Source organism: Electrona antarctica, assembly GCF_951216825.1.
Source record: "Electrona antarctica genome assembly, chromosome: 11".
NCBI lineage: Eukaryota > Metazoa > Chordata > Actinopteri > Myctophiformes > Myctophidae > Electrona > Electrona antarctica.
In genome coordinates this window covers 24996636-25016100 of record NC_136792.1, presented here as the reverse complement: position 1 = coordinate 25016100, position 19465 = coordinate 24996636, and the positions used below count along the sequence as shown (strand labels likewise).

Sequence of the window (19465 nt, the reverse complement as noted above, 5' to 3'; positions counted from 1 at the left end):
GCTGCCTGTTGACTATTATCCTCTGGCGTGTTGGAGAGTTTTACTGGAACTATCACTGTCAGCTGATAGGCTACCACCCACACGTTTGACTGGCGCCTCACAACCTCCAATGACAACCCATCTACACTCAGTCAGCACGCTGTCACTGTCACTGATAAAACTGCAATCCGTAACTTTTTTTTAAATAATAATGAAAACGTTATTTTATGATCCAATTTGTATGTAGCACTAGCAGTGGTTATTGTGCTTTTTTATGATACGTGGTACATTTACATAGCGCCTTTATCCAATGTGTATTGCATTTCATTGACCCATACACCCATTCACACACGCCGATAGCGGAGGAAACCATTAAGGCACCAATCTGCACAGAGCACATCGGGAGGAGAAATTGGTAGCCTGGGCTGGCGGGGATTCACTGACATCCTCGCTATGATGAGTCTGGCCCCGCCAGGCCAAGAAATTAGCGGGGCGTCTTGCTCAAGAACACTATTCGACACTACTCTAGGGTTCCCATTTAAGCTTTTGATTGATTGATTGATTGATTGATTGATTGATTGATTGATTGATTGATTGATTGATTGATTGGAAATGTTATTAACAGTAGAATGGGGACAGATGAATGAAAGTACAGATCTGTTCTGACATTCCATATGTTGATCTGACCTCATCAAACCCTGTACACTCAAGACACGCTCCATATAGGCCAGTACAGAATTCATTCCATATGTTGATCTGACCCCCCATGCCAAAGCACTCGCCCAGCAGTCTGTCTGCCATTATTATTATTATTACCCTTATTATTATTATTATTATTATTATTATTAGTAGTAGTAGTAGTAGTAGTAGTAGTAGTAGTATTTACAATAAATAAGTAAATACAAAAGTTATGTTTTATAATCATTCTAATTTCATGGACCCCAGTTTAGTATTAGGCCACGGATCTCCAGAGAGTTTACAGACCCATAAGGGTTCGTTTGGTTTAATTGCATGGTTTCAAATCCAGGACATGAAACTTACGGAGTGCAGCTTTAACATACTTGTGTTGTGTAGTAGTAGGGGGCGGTGGTGTGTGACAGTGTGGGGGTCCATGTTTTCATTCTTTCACCTTGTAAACATCGTATTAAGCAATCACACAACCACGTTTGTAAATGGGAAAATGGCACACCGAGCTCACGTGTAGTGTATTTTTGAATGAAATACAGAGGTGTTTTGTAACTTTAAAAAGTTCAGAAGTCGAGACCGAAAAGCACTAGACATGTTTACATCAGGGTCCTCCATTTTCAATTCATCAGATCATGATGTTAAACATAACTCAGTTAAAGTATCACTTCACTTTGAAATGAAGTGATTTACTCAACAGTAAAATGTAGAGCTCAATAACAGATCAGTCTGTCTATTGTGTGAGTATATAATAACAGTGTTGCATTGTGAGTGGACCCATAAACTCATTCACAGCTACAGCTCAATGACAGCGCCTCACTGAGGGAGTCCGTGTGAAGGGTGGTGTGTGGCGACACCTTCTGGTCATTTTAACATAGCCTACTATAACTGTTTTTGGTCTCAGCGAAGGTTTCATGATCATCATGAATCATGATGATCATGATTGATTGATTGATTGATTGAAGAATTTATTAACAGTTTGCAGAATTACAGTACATTTCAAGCACAAACTCAATACAAAGGCTGTTAACTGTGAGTGGACGACCCAATTAAGCATTACACTTGTTTCCAACAGGGTCCACCATGTTCAAATCATCAAAACATTTAGAGACGTACAAATAGACACTTCTATAGACAGAACAGGAATTCATCAAAAAGGAGGTAAAAAGGGAAAAGAAATATATACAGTGAGGGGAAAAAAGGGGGGGGGCGGGGGGGGATTCAGATTTTACGGGGGCCAGTTTCGAATTGCAGCCATCCGTAGGTGCCCTTTGAGAGCGGTTTTGAAGGAGTCAAGGGATTCGCATGTCTTAATGACAGTTGGTAGGGCGTTCCACATTTTGGTGGCATAGGAGCGAAAAGAATTTAGTCCCTTGTTTGTGCCGAATCTGGGTTGTACATGGTTCGTTGCACTCCCTCTGGTGTTGTGGGTGTGGACTTCGTTAACATTAAGGAAGTATCTAGACAGGTACATGGGTATCTTGGTGGTGTATCGAATCTTGTGGACCAGACCCATTGCAAGTTGCTGTACTCTGTCGTCGACCCTAAGCCATTCCAGCCTGTCGAAGTGGGCAGGGGTGAGGTGGGTTCGGGGGGCTAGATCAAGTAGGAGCCTGACCAGTTTGTTTTGGGAAGTCTGGAGCCTGGTTTTAAGGGCCTCACCTTCGCTGAGACCAAAAACACGATAAAATAGCCTACATCTATGCTAGTCTTTCTTGACTATCATACCACAAAGGCCACTGCTATTATTTATCATCATGAATCATTCATGATGATAAATAAGACCAGTACCTCAAAATTGTACTTACGTAGGTAGCCGCCCTAAGCAAGTAGGGGGGATATGAATTAGCTCGGGTCCATAGCTCTAATGCTTATATGCAGAATCATAGACGCATTAGAGCTATGGATCAGAGCTAGGTATGAACAAGGACTATTTAAAGAGGACGGGCAGGAACTCCATGTTGCTCCCTGGAAGGAAAGAAACATGCGCAGTGTTGAGACCAGGAAGTTGCACATGACAAATCATAGATATGGCACAAATGGCCCAGCAGATGGCGTGATGCCACTGAAAGGAGAGATGCTTAGTTGTATTATGTCACGTCTGACCAACATTACTGTGACTGTCTGTGTGATGAATCTCCATGCTGGGATTTACTTATCCACTATTGTTTATTAGGATCCCCATTAGCTTTTGCCTTGACAAAAGCTAGTCTTCCTGGGGTCCGACACAGACAAACATTTAACATTAACAAAGGCAATACTTACAATTGTTTACAAACACTAACTCAAAATAAAACATAATACAAATAAAATATAACGGTTGTTGGTTCGTATTGTTGTAAGTTGTATATTTTGCTGTGAAAACGTTAATATAAAAGGTAAATGCAATGACGTGACAGTGTATCATATATATTATTCGGTTCATGAGATCGTTACATGATTTTAATTCATATTGCGCATGCGCAAGCAACGTCACTTTGTTATTACCACGTGGCTTGTTCCCTCCACTCTGGTACACACACACCATCACAACAACTTTGTTCACTTCATGATGAAATGTCCAGAAATAGTAAAAGCTCAAACTCGTTTTTTCTGACGACGTACGTGGAACTGAGAAAGATACATACAACTGTTGTGAGCGTTTCGTTCGCAGAGAGCCATTCACACAATGCATTATCCATGCCTCAATGTTTAGCCTACGTTATTACAGCTAACAGCACAAAGTGAAGCCTCCATAAGGAAGCATCGAGGAAAACTAACCCGACAAAGTAAGTCTAATTATGTTGATTTGCTTGTAACGGTTGTTGGTTCGTATTGTTGTAAGTTGTATGTCCAGCTCTGTCCGTCCATAGCTCTTAATGCAACGGGAGCAAGAGCACAAAGCAGTAAGGCTATGGACCAGAGCTAATGTATGTCTAACTATACTATAAGAGATGTATCTGATGATTCAGTAATTCTTTAAACACAGGGCAAAAGTGTTGCACTAATTCTGAAAAACGCACCAATTCGCACTAAAACGCACTAAATCTGAGTTTATATATCCCCTTCAAAAGAAATGAAAACACTATGAGGTCAGATTCTCTGGCAAGGAAGTTGCATAAGAATAATGTAAATGGATTCTGGAAGTAGATAAGAAATATTAATTATTGTAAAACATGTCTTCCATCAAACATAGATGGGGTGAGTGATAGCCCGTCTCCGGACCCCCCGGGTTGAGCTCCTTTGGACCCCTAACCCGTAGGGTCCGGTATCACCGGCTTCAAGCGACATGGGATGCAATCTGATTTACCCTGATTTACCCCTGTGCTGCGGTGTGGGTGTCACGCTGACATATTCCAAAAGAAGCATATGAACGCAATAGGAGACAACGAACCTTCTGACCCCCCCCGCGAACGGCTCAGAAGCCGTTAAGTATTTTTAATGTTTATACGACCGTTTTGGCAGCTCTGAAATTCTCTCTTCGGTCCCTCCTTGTTGACATCTCGGTTGGTTAGCTGCGCCTACGAGGCGCGTAGGGAGGCGCAGCTAGCCAACCGAGATGCTGGAGGCGGTACAATGGGATGTCAACAAGAGAGAATTTCAGAGCTGCCAAAACGGTCGTACAAACATTAAAAGTACTTAACGGCTTCTGAGCCGTTCGCGGGGGGGGGGTCAGAAGGTTCGTTGTCTCCTATAGCGTTCATATGCTTCTTTTGGAATATGTCAGCGTGACACCCACACCGCAGCACAGGGGTAAGTCAGGGTAAATCAGATTGCATCCCATGTCGCTTGAAGTCGATGATAAGGAACCCTACGTAAAGTCATCAAAATGTCAGAAACTTTAACGTAGGGTTCCGAAAGGAGCTAGGGTGAGTGAGGGGCTCTGATGCAATTTCACAGTTCTGGCAGAACTGGTATTCTGAGCTGTTCAGCTGTGTGAAAAGTAACATGTTTGTAGTGGATAATGCAGAGTTCAATGATGTGATTGTCACTCCTGGGGAGATTTTTATTTTATTCTTATTTATACGTTTATTTAACAGGGACAATACAAAAAACAATGTATCAAGTTGTAAAAACATGAAAACATTGCATTGTATATGGGTTTATAGCCAAAGCTAATTTGCAACCCCAGTCCCTGGTTAGGCCGTACAAATGTGATCTACCTAAAAACAATCTTTTCTAAAAAATTACATACAAATAAATCTAATCTAAATACAAAAGCAATAACCTTCCCAGATTACACTTCAATGTTTTAAAATGAGTTTAACTTCATCATTAAACATTTTGAGATCAGTTTGTCTTTTTATTTCAGTTGGTAGGGCATTCCATAAGTGTATCCCTTGTACTGAATAAGGGAATTTGTGAAGCTATTCTGAAGCTAGGTTATAATAAGGCCTGGTCCTGACAATATAACAGCTGAACATCTTAACATTTCCAGTAATGTGCTTTACAGGTTTCTTTGTCCACAGGTTTTTATCTGATTCTATGCTCTCTCAGAGAGCATATAGAGAGCACACATGTTTAAGTGCCAGTCCAAGCTGAACAGCTCAGATAATTATTGGCCTATAGCCTTAGCCAGTGTTTTGTCCAAAGTTAGACAATTTGACAATTATTCTGAATAGACTTGAGAAGTACATCTTGTCTACCGATAACCAATTTGGCTTCAGACGTAAGAATGGCACTGAAATTGTATGTACGGAGCCCTGGAGTGGCCATTGAGAGAGATATATATTTTGTAATGCTAATTTGAGATCTCAAATTACTAAATCGAGATCTCGAATTAGTAATTCGAGATCTCGATTTACTAAATGGAGCTAATATTGGTTGGCATATTGGCTGGCAACGGGCGCACTTCCTGATGTTGCAGCCTTTGAATAAAGCAATACTTGATATATAGTTATAACCCACATGTTACTGATTAAAGAGAATGTTAATATTAATATATTATTGTAATCCATTCTTTATTTCCTAAGCAATGGATTAAATAAACTGAACGGAGCCATGTGTGTGTACTGCGTAATTATCCACGTCCTTAGTCCCAAGACTTTTTCTCCCCAGATTATTTCATAGAGGCATCATAATAAAAACATTATTAAAATTAATACACCCAATGACAATATTATACACTTTACAGTGATACAGTCAGATGACAGAGAACTTTGAATTATAAAAATAGCTTGAGAATTGGAGTATGGCTGAATTAAACTACCAATGTCCTACACGTTACAATTGGTGATTCACTGTGCGTAAAGAATCAGTGTTTTCGATTAATGAATTATTCATTTGATACATTTTTATAGTTTTATATGTTTATAATAATAAGTAAATCAGGGGCTGGCACTAAGGTCTCAGAGGCACCTGTCGGGCAAGTACAGGTCATGTTCTACTTGCTCTCAGCTCATGGTCACTTGCCCCCAAAATATATTGTGCATTTTGATCAATATCGTTCATTTTAACTTATGTTTGACGGGTGCAAATCTCCAGCTTTTAGTGTATGTTCACAAACTTTGTCCTACACAAACATTAAATTCTCATTGACAATGAAGGGGTGGCCAGGGGAGGCAGTTTAGACACCAGGATTACTGCATGTTTTTTGTAAGGGTACCACGGGGAGAAGTTGGAGAACATGCAAACTCCACATAGAAGTTAATAACATTTTCAATCAATCAATCAGCCAGGTTGTCGTCAACATGATGAGGGGCCGACAGAGGGGCTCTCACCTGGGACTGATGCTCTTGGCATCCCAGGTGTTCCAGATGGGCTTGGACAACATCCCCCCCGTAACGCTGGGTGTCCTGGGCCTCAACGTCTACCTCTTCCTGTTCCCCGCCGCTCCGCTGATGCAGGTGATGCTAACTCCACTTGAGCTGAATGTTGTTGTTTTGTTTGTTTGTTTGTTTTTCCTGAAAAATGAATGGTTTCTTCCAGACACCAGAGATATGTTATACTGTATATAGCCCACTGTGATATTGTGATATTGTTGACTGTTAATGTACAGCCATCCATACGGAGCTCTCTCTCACAGCACACACACACAGTGCACACACACACACACACACACACACACACACACACACACACACACACACACACACACACACACACACACACACACACACACACACACAGTGCTCTCACACACACACACACACACACACACACACACACAGTGCTCACACATATTAGTTGTTGGCCCGTCACAATTATTACATAATATTATATTATTTTGAGTTTTATTTCAGGATTGTTTTTGCATAATCGTCAGAATCGTCTCCAGTATTGAAAGATGTTCATGCCAGTGTTGATTTTGACAGGAAATTTAGATTTTAGTTTTAGTCTTTAAATAAAATGTAATTCAATTTGAGTTGTCAATATATTTCAGTCCTAGTTTTGTTTTTCATAGAGTTTTCATCTGCGAAAATAGTTAGTCGACGAACAGTTATCCTTGTCGAAATCAACACTGATTCATACATTTTGGTATATTTTCCCAGAACATAGCAGCAATAGTAGATCTATTGTCCCCCCCAGGCTTGTGTGAGTGTCCACCAGGCATACTGGAGGGGCGACTGGCGGCGGCTCCTCCTCTCCCCGCTGCATCACCTAGACGACTGGCATCTCTACTTCAACATGGCGTCCTTCCTGTGGAAGGGCACCAAGCTGGAGCAACGGCTAGGCGGAGCCTGGTTCGCCTACCTGCTGTCCGTCTTCTCCCTGCTCACGGGATTGGTCTATCTGGTGCTGGAGGCGGGCCTGACGGAGCTCACCCAGGACCAGTCGTTCAGCATGCAGTGTGCCGTGGGCTTCTCAGGTAGCAAAACTACGTAACAGCGCAGTCGGGTGGAAACCTTGTATGTCCTCCAAAACCTTTTTTATTGTTGTTGTAAAAACGTTATAAACTAGACTCATCGCTGCTGGACGATTGTAATGGAGTAAAAGTACAATATTTGCCTCTGAGATGTAGTAGTAGAAGTAAAAGTATTGGAAATCGAAAGTACAAATACCACAACATTGTACTTCAGTACAGTACTTGGTTAGATGCCTGAGGGACTCTGCTCAACCCCATATAGGGTTGGAGACTTGGAGTGGTTAACACAATCGGTGCCGGGATGCCTTCAAAATAGGAGCTCTGGGGTGCCGGAAAGACATTTTTACTCTGAAGATTTTTACGGGGGCCAGTTTCGAATTGCAGCCGTCCGTAGGTGCCCTTTGAGAGCGGTTTTGAAGGAGTCAAGGGATTCGCATGTCTTAATGACTGTTGGTAGGGCGTTCCACATTTTGGTGGCATAGGAGCGAAAATAATTTAGTCCCTTGTTTGTGCCGAATCTGGGTTGTACATGGTTTGTTGCACTCCCTCTGGTGTTGTGGGTGTGGACTTCGTTAACATTAAGGAAGTATCTAGACAGGTACATGGATATCTTGGTGGAGTATCGAATCTTGTGGACCAGACCCATTGCAAGATGCTGTACTCTGTCGTCGACCCTAAACCATTCCAGTCTGTCAAAGTGGGCAGGGGTGAGGTGGGTACGGGGGGTGAGGCCAAGTAGGAGCCTGACCAGTTTGTTTTAGATCAAAACCACGGAGAGCGCCCTGGATTAGGAGAGACGAGGCATTCTTTCTGCCACGCTAACAGCTAATCGAACGGTAAGCTAATATGAAGGCAGAGCGAAGCGACGGGTGCCTGAGTCTCAGTCAAAAATTAAAAAAAAGGAAAAAATTCAGAATATTCTTCTCTCGCCTGATATCATTGAGGATGCGCTAGGACGTGTACACACGTCCTTTGTACGTGTCAATTGGGTTCCCTAGGACGTGTGGAGCCGTCCTACGGACGGAAACGGTTAACAGATGGATGTGTGACCGCTAGACATTGAATGGTAACGCTGTTAATGCAGTTTGTTTGTAATAAATACTGTTTCTGTGTTTCCAGGTGTCCTGTTTGCTCTCAAGGTCGTCAACAACCACTACCACCCCGGGAGCGTGACCTATGTGATGGGCGTCCCTGTGGCCAATCGCTACGCTAGCTGGGTGGAGCTTGTGCTGATTCACGTGACAGCGCCTGGGTGAGTCTCCACCGATAGCAATTGACCAAATGTAGACCACGCCAAACTTGCCAGCAAGGTGCTAACTAGGTGCAATTTCACCCCCTTCATCCAAATAGAAAAGTTCTATCTGATTATATTAAACAACGTCAAACTCACCAACATTGCAGCTGTATGAAAAGTGTTTGTTTCATAAAAAATCCACCATAGATATGTTATGAAACTGCAAGAAATTACTTGCAGATCAGAGTTTGGAAGAGCTTGTGGATATCACTGTGTACCACCTGTTCAAATTTGCACTTAATGCAGGAGGCAGCAGGAGGTTGATTTACTGATGACGAGCACTTCCAAACTCCAACACTTGAAAAATAATCATCTGGGGGGTGGGTAATGTGTTTGGGGGGTGGGTAATGTGTTAAGATTTTAAACATAGCTATTAACACAACTGCTGCGTGTCTCAGAAGAAGCACTGTGTTGATAGCAGGACATTGTTAGCCTGATTGTCAGACTGAATCAGTGCGCTCAGTTGAGTGGGCGGGGTCTATGAGCTGGAAACCAGGCTAGTACATTGTACTTCTTCTTCAGAACATCTCTGATTGGTCATCTCGCTGGCATCCTGGTTGGTCTGCTGTATACCACTGGACCCCTACAGACCATCATGAAGAAATGTGCAGGTGTGTGTGTGTGCGCGTGCGCGCGCGTGTGTGTGTAAATAATCATGGGACCACAAATGATTATGAACCCATGTCCAGGACACGGAGGCATGTGTTCGCGCATCCGAAATTCCAAATATAAAGATAAATCCAGATGTTAATCAATCTTAGGTGTTTTAAATCACCTCCAGAATTACTGTCTATTTACAAAAATCCGTTTTTGTTGCCACCCCTAACATAACACAAATTGTAATTATGCAACGAAATACTTCAGAATTAAAGGGTAAAACATGTGGCTCTTTAGCCAGCTTTGTTGCAAAAAGCATTAACTGCAATTCTTCCCTGAACAGGACTTGTGTCGAATGGATATTATTCCAGAACAAATGCACACCACTACTCCTCAGGTAACACATTTTATTTTAATAAATCTGTCATGACCTGAACTGTTTCTCCGGAATACTGGATAACTCACCCCTTCACCCTATAGTCTGGGAGCTGAACGTGGTTTCGTCAGTAAAAGTTTTTTTCTCAACTGATTCTTGTAGCTTGGGGTCACCTCTTAAGACTTCAAGAGGGTGCCCAGTGATATCCCTTGGGCATTTTTAGTTTTATGGCATTTCATGCAAAATACTAATCTAAATGCATCAAATTTGCTTTCTACAGTGTTTATGAAAGTGGATATGCACAACGTATTTGATTGATGATGAATGCATTATTAAGTAATGCTTATATTAACCCCTTCATGCCCGAAAATTCCATAAAATATATCTTTTGAGATTGTATGCACAATCATGTCAAATGTATCAAATTTGCTTTCTACAATCTGTATTAGTGAAACTGTAGCATATTTATTTTCAGGTGGTTGCATATTAACCCTTTCAGGCGATCTATCGAGCATCTTGCACCAAACATGCACCAAACATTTCCCACAAAAATAGTTATGAGATTTCATGCAACGATACTATCAAATCCAATAAAATGTACTATTTAATAAAAATAAAGATGTATTCATACATATGGTCATGTTCATTGTTTTTAATTGACAGAACTCCATTAAATAATACAGGTCTATAGAAAACGAATATTATTCCACTGAAATTAATGAATAAAGTAGCTTTTTGTAAATCATTAGGCCTAAATCATTACAGCTATGAATATGATGTAACCACAATTCATACATGTGTAAAGTTTTTCCTGCTATGCATGCCTTGATGATTTTGTATATATATATATATATATATATATATATAGGCCTACAGTAGGTTCACTATTGGGTGAAAGTGGGCTTTCTGGTGTTCTGTCAGATGTTTTTGCCAAGATGTTGAATGGGAAAGGAGTTCCTTCAGAATGTGCGTGTGTGCCCTGCAGCTGATGGCTGAGCTAGTGCTACAGAGTGATCGCAGAGCCTTGAGTCAGATTGCAATAGCTGTTGTCATACATCTAGTCTGAACATGAGATGACTGACTTCTCCATCTGATGTTATGGCCTCTACTACCTGAAAAGCTACCTCCACATGTTCAAGGGTATTTTTATGTGACACCACCCATTGCTGGAGCATTGGATGGTTGGTGGACCAACCAGTTCATTTAACCTTCATGAGGTATACAGCCACAGTGCAGGATGGATTTGAATAACATTGAAGCAAGAGACCCTGAAGACCTTGGCCCTGAGTTGTCACATCTGCTCCAAGATTGAGTCAGACATGAAAGATATAGAAGAGGGAAGAGGAGGACAGGGATACTGCAAAGTCTTCTCCCATGTCTGATTTCCACACTCCTCATCTTGTGCTATAGGCATTCCAAGTGCCATTTGGACCTTCAGGTCCTGTTCCGTTTAGGAAACTATGGAGGAAACTAGACTACTGTTCTGGGAGAAAATAACCTACAGGTAGCTGCTCTACCACCAACACATTGAGAATGTTAAGAGCCCACTTAAGCAGCTTTGTGGCAAAAGACAGATCTATCTAACTGAGCCCTACCCATCTACCTAAAGATTACAAACCTACCCCAGATGACATTTGTGCAATTAAAAAGTGTGGCACCTGTGTATATGGTTAGTGTAGAATGTTCACGATAAGCCTGAAAGAGTTAATTCATAGAAAGGGGGATGTGAAATAACAATTTATTTTGCAATGCAAATGTGTTGCATTTGCATTGATTATTGTATTTATGGTATTTTCCTGTTTTGCATGAAGGGGCTAATATCTAAAAATGCCCTGTTCTGAAATCAAATATACATGTACAACATTCATGAATAAACACTATAGAAAGCAAATGTGATGCATTTAGAACACCAAAGATATATGTTATGGGATTTGGGGGTTTTCAGGCATGAAGGGGTTAATATGCATTAATTAATAATGCATTCATCATCAATCAAATACATTGTGCATATCCACTTTCATAAACGCTGTACAAAGCCAATTTGATGCATTTAGACCAAGGATTTTGCATCAAATGCCATAAAACTCTATTTTGCGTGGATTTTTAGTGTTTCGGGCATTAAGGGGTTAATAACTATAAATGCCCAAGGGATATCACTGGGCACCCTCTTGAATTCTTAAGAGGTGACCCCAAGCTACAAGAATCAGTTGAGAAAAAAACTTTTACTGACAACCACGTTCACCCCCACGGCTCAGCTTTATGTAGACTTTGGCTATTTAGAAATAGCATGTGAGCTTGTAGATCTGCTATTTTCAAAAGCTGTTTCTATTGTATACGTTTGAAAACTTGTGAAATGGGACCAAAAAACATTGTCCCATCTCAGGCATTAAATTAATATTTTATATAGAATAATATAATAGCAGTGTTATTGTGTAACAAACTAATAATAGGGTTGTAATATATATATTTTTACTCAAGATAGTCACATGGCATGCATGAGATTAAGAAATCAGATATATTGTTGAAAACAATCACACCCGTGTGAAGTGACATCGTATGACGTAAATTCTCCATTGTCAATGGGAATTTAATGTTTGTGTAGGACAAAAATTGCCGATTTGCTCGTCTACATATGACGTACATTCTCCATTCATTGTCAATGGGAATTTAATGAAAATCTACACTATAGCTGAATATAGGAGGAGCTAGCGCCCCTCAATAACAAACACAATTCATGTTGGTGATGTCACTAAAGGGCCTTGTGTAATGGGGTTGAGTGCGACTGGGGGACAGAGCTATTTTAATGATTAATCATCTATTTATTCACAAACTAAACATGACTAACTCCACTCATTAGGGGATTTAGAAACTTTGGCCATTTAAAAATACTTTACACTTTTGAGGGTGAGTTGGAAAATGTACGAGTTATCCAGTTACCTTTCTCCGCTGTTGAGAGGACAGTTGAGCTACTTGGTTGTTTGACTCTAAAGTAAAAGGTTAGGTTTAGGGGTAGTGTTAGTAATGTTGGATTATTGGGACATTGGACTAACGCTACGCACCCAAAGTAAAGAGTTTTGAGGAACCTTTCAAATGTTCTTCAATTTACGACCTCAGGACCCCGGAGAGTTCCTTCAGAAAATGATCTCACGGTTCTTTAACCCAGCCAGGGAAGCGTTTTAGATTTTAGCAATATACTGTAGATATACGTAGTAACATACGTTTTTCAGTGGTTCTCAAAAAGAGCAGAGTACAAGCCTTGTACATCTGCTTTTTCTACATTAAAAAAAATCTTTAATGTGTTTGAAAACTCTTCTGAGGAGTTGTGGGGGGCGCGCTGTCACAAAATACTAGAATTGGCCTCGGGTCTTAATGGACAGTGGTCTGGGGGTCTTTTTTTAATGTTTTATCCCACAATTTTGTAACCCATTGTTTCACCCAGTGTCAATTATCTAATGTAATCCTGGGCGCTACACTTCCTCTGCCAACCTGGGGGGACAGCGGACTGACCTCATGCTTCCTTCTATGCATGAGGAGTCCAAGTTGCTTCTTTTCACCTGACAGCTAGCCAGGGGGAGGTAGTTTAGAGACCAGGATTACGGCATGTTTTTGTGAGGGTACCTACCCTCGGGGAGAACATGCAAACTCCACACAGAAAGGCCCTTTCGCCAACCCCGCCTCGGGTATGGGCACTGATGACGCGGAGGAGGGAACATGCCCCCAGTGCCCACAGCGTCCCCCGCGGGAATCGAACCCAGAACCTTCTAGCTGTGAGGCGACAGCACTACCGACTGTGCCACCGTGCCCCTACGATAGTTGTTACTCTTTACCATTATTACATGTTACCAGTACAGCAAATACAACTAGAGAACGTACACGAATGCTCATTATGAACAGAGTTTCACTGCTATGTCTATACCTACTATCACTGCCTTGGATTCAAGAACCACACAGCTTGTTCTGTATACTGGTGGCTTTATTTGCGCTCTTACTGGCAAACAAATCTCCGAAACGAAAATAAGCATAAATACATGCACATAAATAATGAAACAAAAAGCATAAACATTGTACAACATGAATGTAAACGTACAAAACAAATACAAACAAAACACACCTCACTGGATGTACATAACCAAAGGGAATGAGGGAAATCCATGGCCGACAAACAGAACGCACAACTGGAGCAAAATCAAGACATCAATCAACATAAATTATGAAGAGGACATGAAACTTAAAGTAACGTAAATATTCACATTTAGAAGGAAAACAACAAGTGCCTTGTTCCGCCCCGCGACATGTTCAAACAATACGCTCCTTAGTGAGATGAAGTGTATCAGGGTAACACCTGTGTTCCAGAACCTCCGGCTTCACCAATTACACCATCCGGTACAACAAATCCATGGGCAACCCAAGTTCACAGCAAATACATTGTATAATAATAAAGAACCGAAATTACAATACATTATGGAAGCCACACCTACAATACATAGACACTGCAGTAAAGGAATTCTGGACCAAATGACAGACAAATCATAAGATCTTTGGATTTCAGAAGAATCAAAGATGTAACCAGAGCATACTATATACTACTATAATGTTTATTTTTCTCTTTTTCTTCAATTTGTTTTCCTTTCCTTAGTTCAGATTTTGGTTTTGTCGTATACTGTAATGGCAGTAAATGTAAATGGTATGAAACCAATCCGATGTTAAATACTCGCAGGCAGTGTTTTTTGCACGCTTTGTCCTTTCTTCTGACAAATCTATGGAAAATAAGTCAGCAATATTTAAGGGTCTAAGGGCTCCCAATGCACTCACCTTGCTGAGGTCACTTGCTGTGCAGCTTATGTGTGTTAACTTTTCTCTGCATGTGTCCATGCTGCAGGCTACGGTGGCATGGGAGAAGGTCCTTACTCTGCGAGCCAGAGTTCAACACCAACGTACACACGTTACACAGCAGGAATGACGGAAGAGGAGCAGTATGAAGCTGCCCTCAGAAACAGCCGGAATCACACAGGTAATAGTCATAATCATGATAATAATAATAACTAGAAAGGTGCAATTCTGGGAAATTGCAAGTGTGGTTGCAATGCCCGCCTCTCCACCTCTTTACCCTTATCTTCTTCCTGTATTCTTTCATGTATTTATTTTTCTCCCTGGCGCTATGGTGAAAATTTGTACTCGTCTCACTGTAATTGTTTTGATTAAGTCATTTTATTGTCTTGTTTTTGCGGGAAAACTCTTTGTGTGACAGAATTTTCATTTTTGGGTTAACTATTCCTTTAAAGCTGAAGTTAAAAAAAATAAAAGAAAGAAAGAAAAATAAAGAAAAAACATTTAAAACAAGAAGAATATACTGTATGAATAATCCTTGTCATCATCGTCAAACTGGTGTATTTGCAGGAGGTTCCAGTCAACAGGGAGCTGCACCTCCTCCTTCATATGGTTTCCACCTGCCAGAGGAGGATGCAGAGGAGATCCGGAGGAGGAGACTGAGGAGGTTTGATCACTGAACCTCCCGTTTTCAAGCACAACCGCCGTCCACAGCTGAACGTTGGACTCTTCTTAGCTTCTCACGCATCATTTTTATTCCATCTTAAAAAGGTATCCCACCGCGAAAATAGACAATCTACAAACTTGGTGAGCTTGATTGGTTATTTTCGGCATGGGACACCGTTGTACGACTATGTAAAAATCAGGCGTATCGCTTGTTGGTGTGGAGGTTACAGGCATTCTAAGGGCTACTATGCAGTGTGTGAGGTGCAATGACGGGAGTTTGCGAAAGAATCAGACAAATTAAACTGCACTTTCAGGAGAAGGTCCTCATTTGGGACAGTTAGACGACAGTTATTTGAATGGAGCAAGAACACACATGTGCCCGTCATTTTACTATCTTTCTTTTATATATTACTTTGTTGCTCTTAATTTCTGTGGACCCTGAATTGCTGCTCGGGTTAATAAAGGCAGCCTTATCTTAGGACAGTTGCCTGTAAAATGGCTACCACGTCGTCCAGTGTTATCGGCGGTTCTGCCATAATGGTGTCAACCAAAGGTCTTAACATTTACTTTAACAATGTTTACGAACACAGAACATGTCACCTTTGCCATTGAAGAGCTGGAGGGTTATTCCAGAATGCAACTTATTCCAGATGTTCATCTTTTTGGTTTTGGATCTAGTTTGTTCAAGCAATTACAAGCAGGCACTGTGATGCATATGCATTCACATTATATATTATATTTTTTATATGTCCTGCTATTTGATGTGACAATCTGTGGTATAATGACTCAGTAAATGCAGCCAGTGCTACTGTACATAATACGGTAGCTGTATATTGCACTCGATTGTAGAGTGAAATCTGATCGTCATTCTGATGTCTTATATGCCGAATTGAACAGGTTTGAGGTGTGATTTGTTTTTATATAAATAATAAATATTTACTCATTTATAAATTCTTTTGTGGTCTACTCCCATAATTGTTTTATACAGACAGAAGTAAAGGAAAGATAACATTGATGCAAATAGCCTGCATCCTGCATCCTTAGGTCGCATTCACACCAGGATGCTTTACTGCGATTAAAACGAATCCTGCTGTGTATTGTCGGAAAGTGTGCTTTGTTTGGCAGGTGTGAACGCTCATTCGAATCCTGCTGCACATTAAACTACCGCATTCTACTTCACCAAAAAACAGGGGTTTCACTTTGCTTCCAATCCAGGTCCATGGTCTGTCTGTGCGTAAACGGTGCTGTCACTGTGTGGGGATCCGAGTGGACACTTTCTTCTTGTTTAAATACAAATACTTCAAAATTAAACATGTTTAGCTCAGCATGATCTATAAACTGTATAGCTAACATGGCATATGCATAATCATTTTATATGGTGATCGGATCATCAATGGGACTCAGAGTACAGATTGTAAACTTTGGATCATTTTGCGCTCCCGTCTCCGCTGTGCCTCGGCCATGTGCCCAAAAGAAGCGTGTACGCACGCGCGTGCGCATACACACACACACACACACAGTATATATTGAAGTATATATTATAAGGGTCTCAACCAGTGGTGGACAAAGTACTCAACCCCAGTAGGCTACTAGTAGATTATCTTGCTCTAATATCACTCTAATACAAGGGACAGATATTGTGCTATTGACTCCATTACATTTCTATTTAAAATATAGTGAAAATAGCAGATCTCCATATATTTTCTTAAAGGTTTCATGACATTAATTTTCATTTATTTTTAATTTTTCCCTTTTCGGGTTTATGTCTGATCCGGTCGGGAGCGGATGATATCGCTACGTCATGTTGTAGTATTGGTTTGTAGTCATCAGTCATCCGGAACTTCCTTTCCCCTCAAACCGATTTTTCTCAATAAAAGCTGCAGGTTATGAGAGCTTTTATTGTTATTCTTCCGGTTGGAGGGAAAAGGAAGTTCCGATTGATTGTTCCTGCCTGATGACTACAAAACAATTCTACAACATGACGTAACAATATCATCCGTTCCACACGCTGAGGTTACCAAACCACAGAAAATCTACTGAATGTTAAAAGTTCTGTTTTTTTGGGTGCAATTGAGCTCAGAAAACCAAAACAAATTAAGAAAAAATACAAAAAACATTTTTTATGTCACAATCCCTTCCAGAAAAACAAGAAACTGAAACTATCTACTAGAAAGTGAAACTATCGGAACTACTAGCTCATGCATCATATCATGACACACTGTGCACAATGTGCTATTTTCACTATTTGAAATAGAAATGTAGTGGAGTCAATAGTACAATATTTGTCTCCAAAAATACAAATACAAGTGAATATACTTAATCACCACGTGATCACTGAATACGACCACAATGCAGCGATAACACATAACCACAACTTTTTACATAGTTATTTTTATTTTGGTTGTAGGAAAGATCACACAGCCTAGTGTTACAGCAGGTAGGGTAAAAGCAGTTCGGTAGACACCAATGGCAGGTAATGAAGCAAAGAAAACAGCTCTAGTTCTCTTTTTTGCAGTGTAACACGGTGGGCTGAACGCAACAAAACGTGCTAATTTCAGGTACGTATTTGGTTGTGTATCTTTAGTAGTTTCACGGGCATTTGCACATGGAAGGAAGGCAACCCCTGGTAAAGATGTCACACATTAAAATATTTTGTCCAGATGTTTTTCAGGATGATTTGACATTAGAAGCCATTAACTCGTACATCGTTTTTAAATATTGTATTCACTTCCCAGTGAATTGAATTATAGTGACATTTGGCTGGGGACCCTCTCAAACACAGTCAAGGACCTGTGGAAAAAACACTAGAAATGAACCCCAACCTCTGCTATGTATCACATATTCACTTTCACCAACAAACAGATTTGGTTTCTAGAATAGGACATGTTGATTACCTGACCAAGTAAGTGGCAGTTACAGAAACCGGACCTTCCCAATCAAAGAGAATGTTTTTTAACAGATTAAATTAACACTTAAAAACAAGCACACTTAAAATGGTTTCCTCCTCCACTGCATTAATGAACACATTTCCACTTCATTGATTTTGGCCCTACTACTCTTGACGAACTAAAATATATATTATGTTATGTGTTCTCAAAAAGCCACTTTCTTCATGTGACATTAAAGCCCTAACCACACCAAAGGGTCAAGACGGTTTTAGCATTGTCCCTGCGGTGTGATGTCTTGTTGCACGTTGACCCTAGTGATTCAACGCATGGAATTCAATGGCCCAAACCACACCAAAGGGTCAAGACGGTTTTAGCGTTAACTCCTTGCAATAGTTTGGACCCAAGGAGTTGCATGGTGACCCTTTGGTGTTGTTATGGCTTAAGATTAAGTGGTTCATTAACTCAAAGTAAAACTCATGGACATGTATTTAGTGGGCTCAGTTCAGTTCCAAATTCACCCTGTGTCGTTTTCAGTGATATTCTGTTTGTGTGGTTGCGTACACGCATTCACCTGTGATGGTAAATATACATTGTTGGTGTTGGTATTCATTTCCTAATGGACTCATGCACACCAGTGACAATGCAGTTTGTATATCATTAACTATGACTTTTATTCAATCTTTCAAAAAATATGGCACCCTGCACATAGTCTCAGAACACTGCATTCTGCAACTTCTGAGTTTAATGTGTTTAATCATGAAATTCTAATTTAGGCTGCTAAAATATTTTAATAACAAGAACTTCTTTGTGGCATTCTCGTCTATTCAATGTATTTTGTCTAGTCCTCTTGCACCCCATTTAAGGGTGAAAGTAACAATATTTTTTTGTTACTTTTGGCACAGAAAGTAATCTCGTCTCAATTCTTTGAATTGAAGTAACACATTAAATTTTGAAAGTAACTTCTCCAACACCGATTATCACACTCGTACTCAAATGAAAAGAACATCCTCTCTACTAGAGTTGACATTTAATAGCTATGTCTCGCCAGGTGGGTGGCCATTTGTCTGTACCCCTGATACAGAGCTGTCTTATTGTTAGAGTTGTTAGTTCCTTTAAATATGTTTAAAAGCTCTCTCTCTCTGACCACACAGTTAATATCCCTAGCATAAGTCACCTGTAAGAGTGCGTCTAGCAACACAAAAGCACACTCGTATTTGCATATATCTGAAGAACCATTCAACGTGTGGGCATTTCATTTCCATTAGGGTAGAATCTATGTACAACTGCCACAGTGCCACCATTAATAAACTATAGAAATGTTTTCAGTGTCCTTTAAAACAGTAGTTAAAAAACAAACAAAAAAACAGCAG

At 40.5% G+C, this 19465-nt stretch overlaps 1 protein-coding gene across 2 annotated transcripts; it reads left to right on the top strand.

The window, feature by feature from the left end:
• The first annotated feature begins 3162 nt into the window (after window positions 1-3162).
• rhbdd1 (rhomboid domain containing 1) lies at window positions 3163-16151 on the top strand. Of its 2 annotated transcripts, XM_079514643.1 has the most exons (8): window positions 3163-3431; window positions 6317-6488; window positions 7171-7450; window positions 8567-8699; window positions 9264-9352; window positions 9682-9735; window positions 14594-14725; window positions 15112-16151. In XM_079514643.1, the coding sequence occupies exons 2-8, from the start codon at window positions 6333-6335 to the stop codon at window positions 15219-15221; spliced, it is 954 nt and encodes a 317-aa protein (XP_079370769.1). In that variant the 5' UTR covers window positions 3163-3431; window positions 6317-6332; the 3' UTR covers window positions 15222-16151. The 2 variants fall into 2 exon arrangements, with proteins under 2 accessions (XP_079370769.1, XP_079370770.1); XM_079514644.1 differs by lacking the exons at window positions 14594-14725; window positions 15112-16151 and adding an exon at window positions 10190-10322.
• The last annotated feature ends 3314 nt before the right edge of the window (window positions 16152-19465 follow it).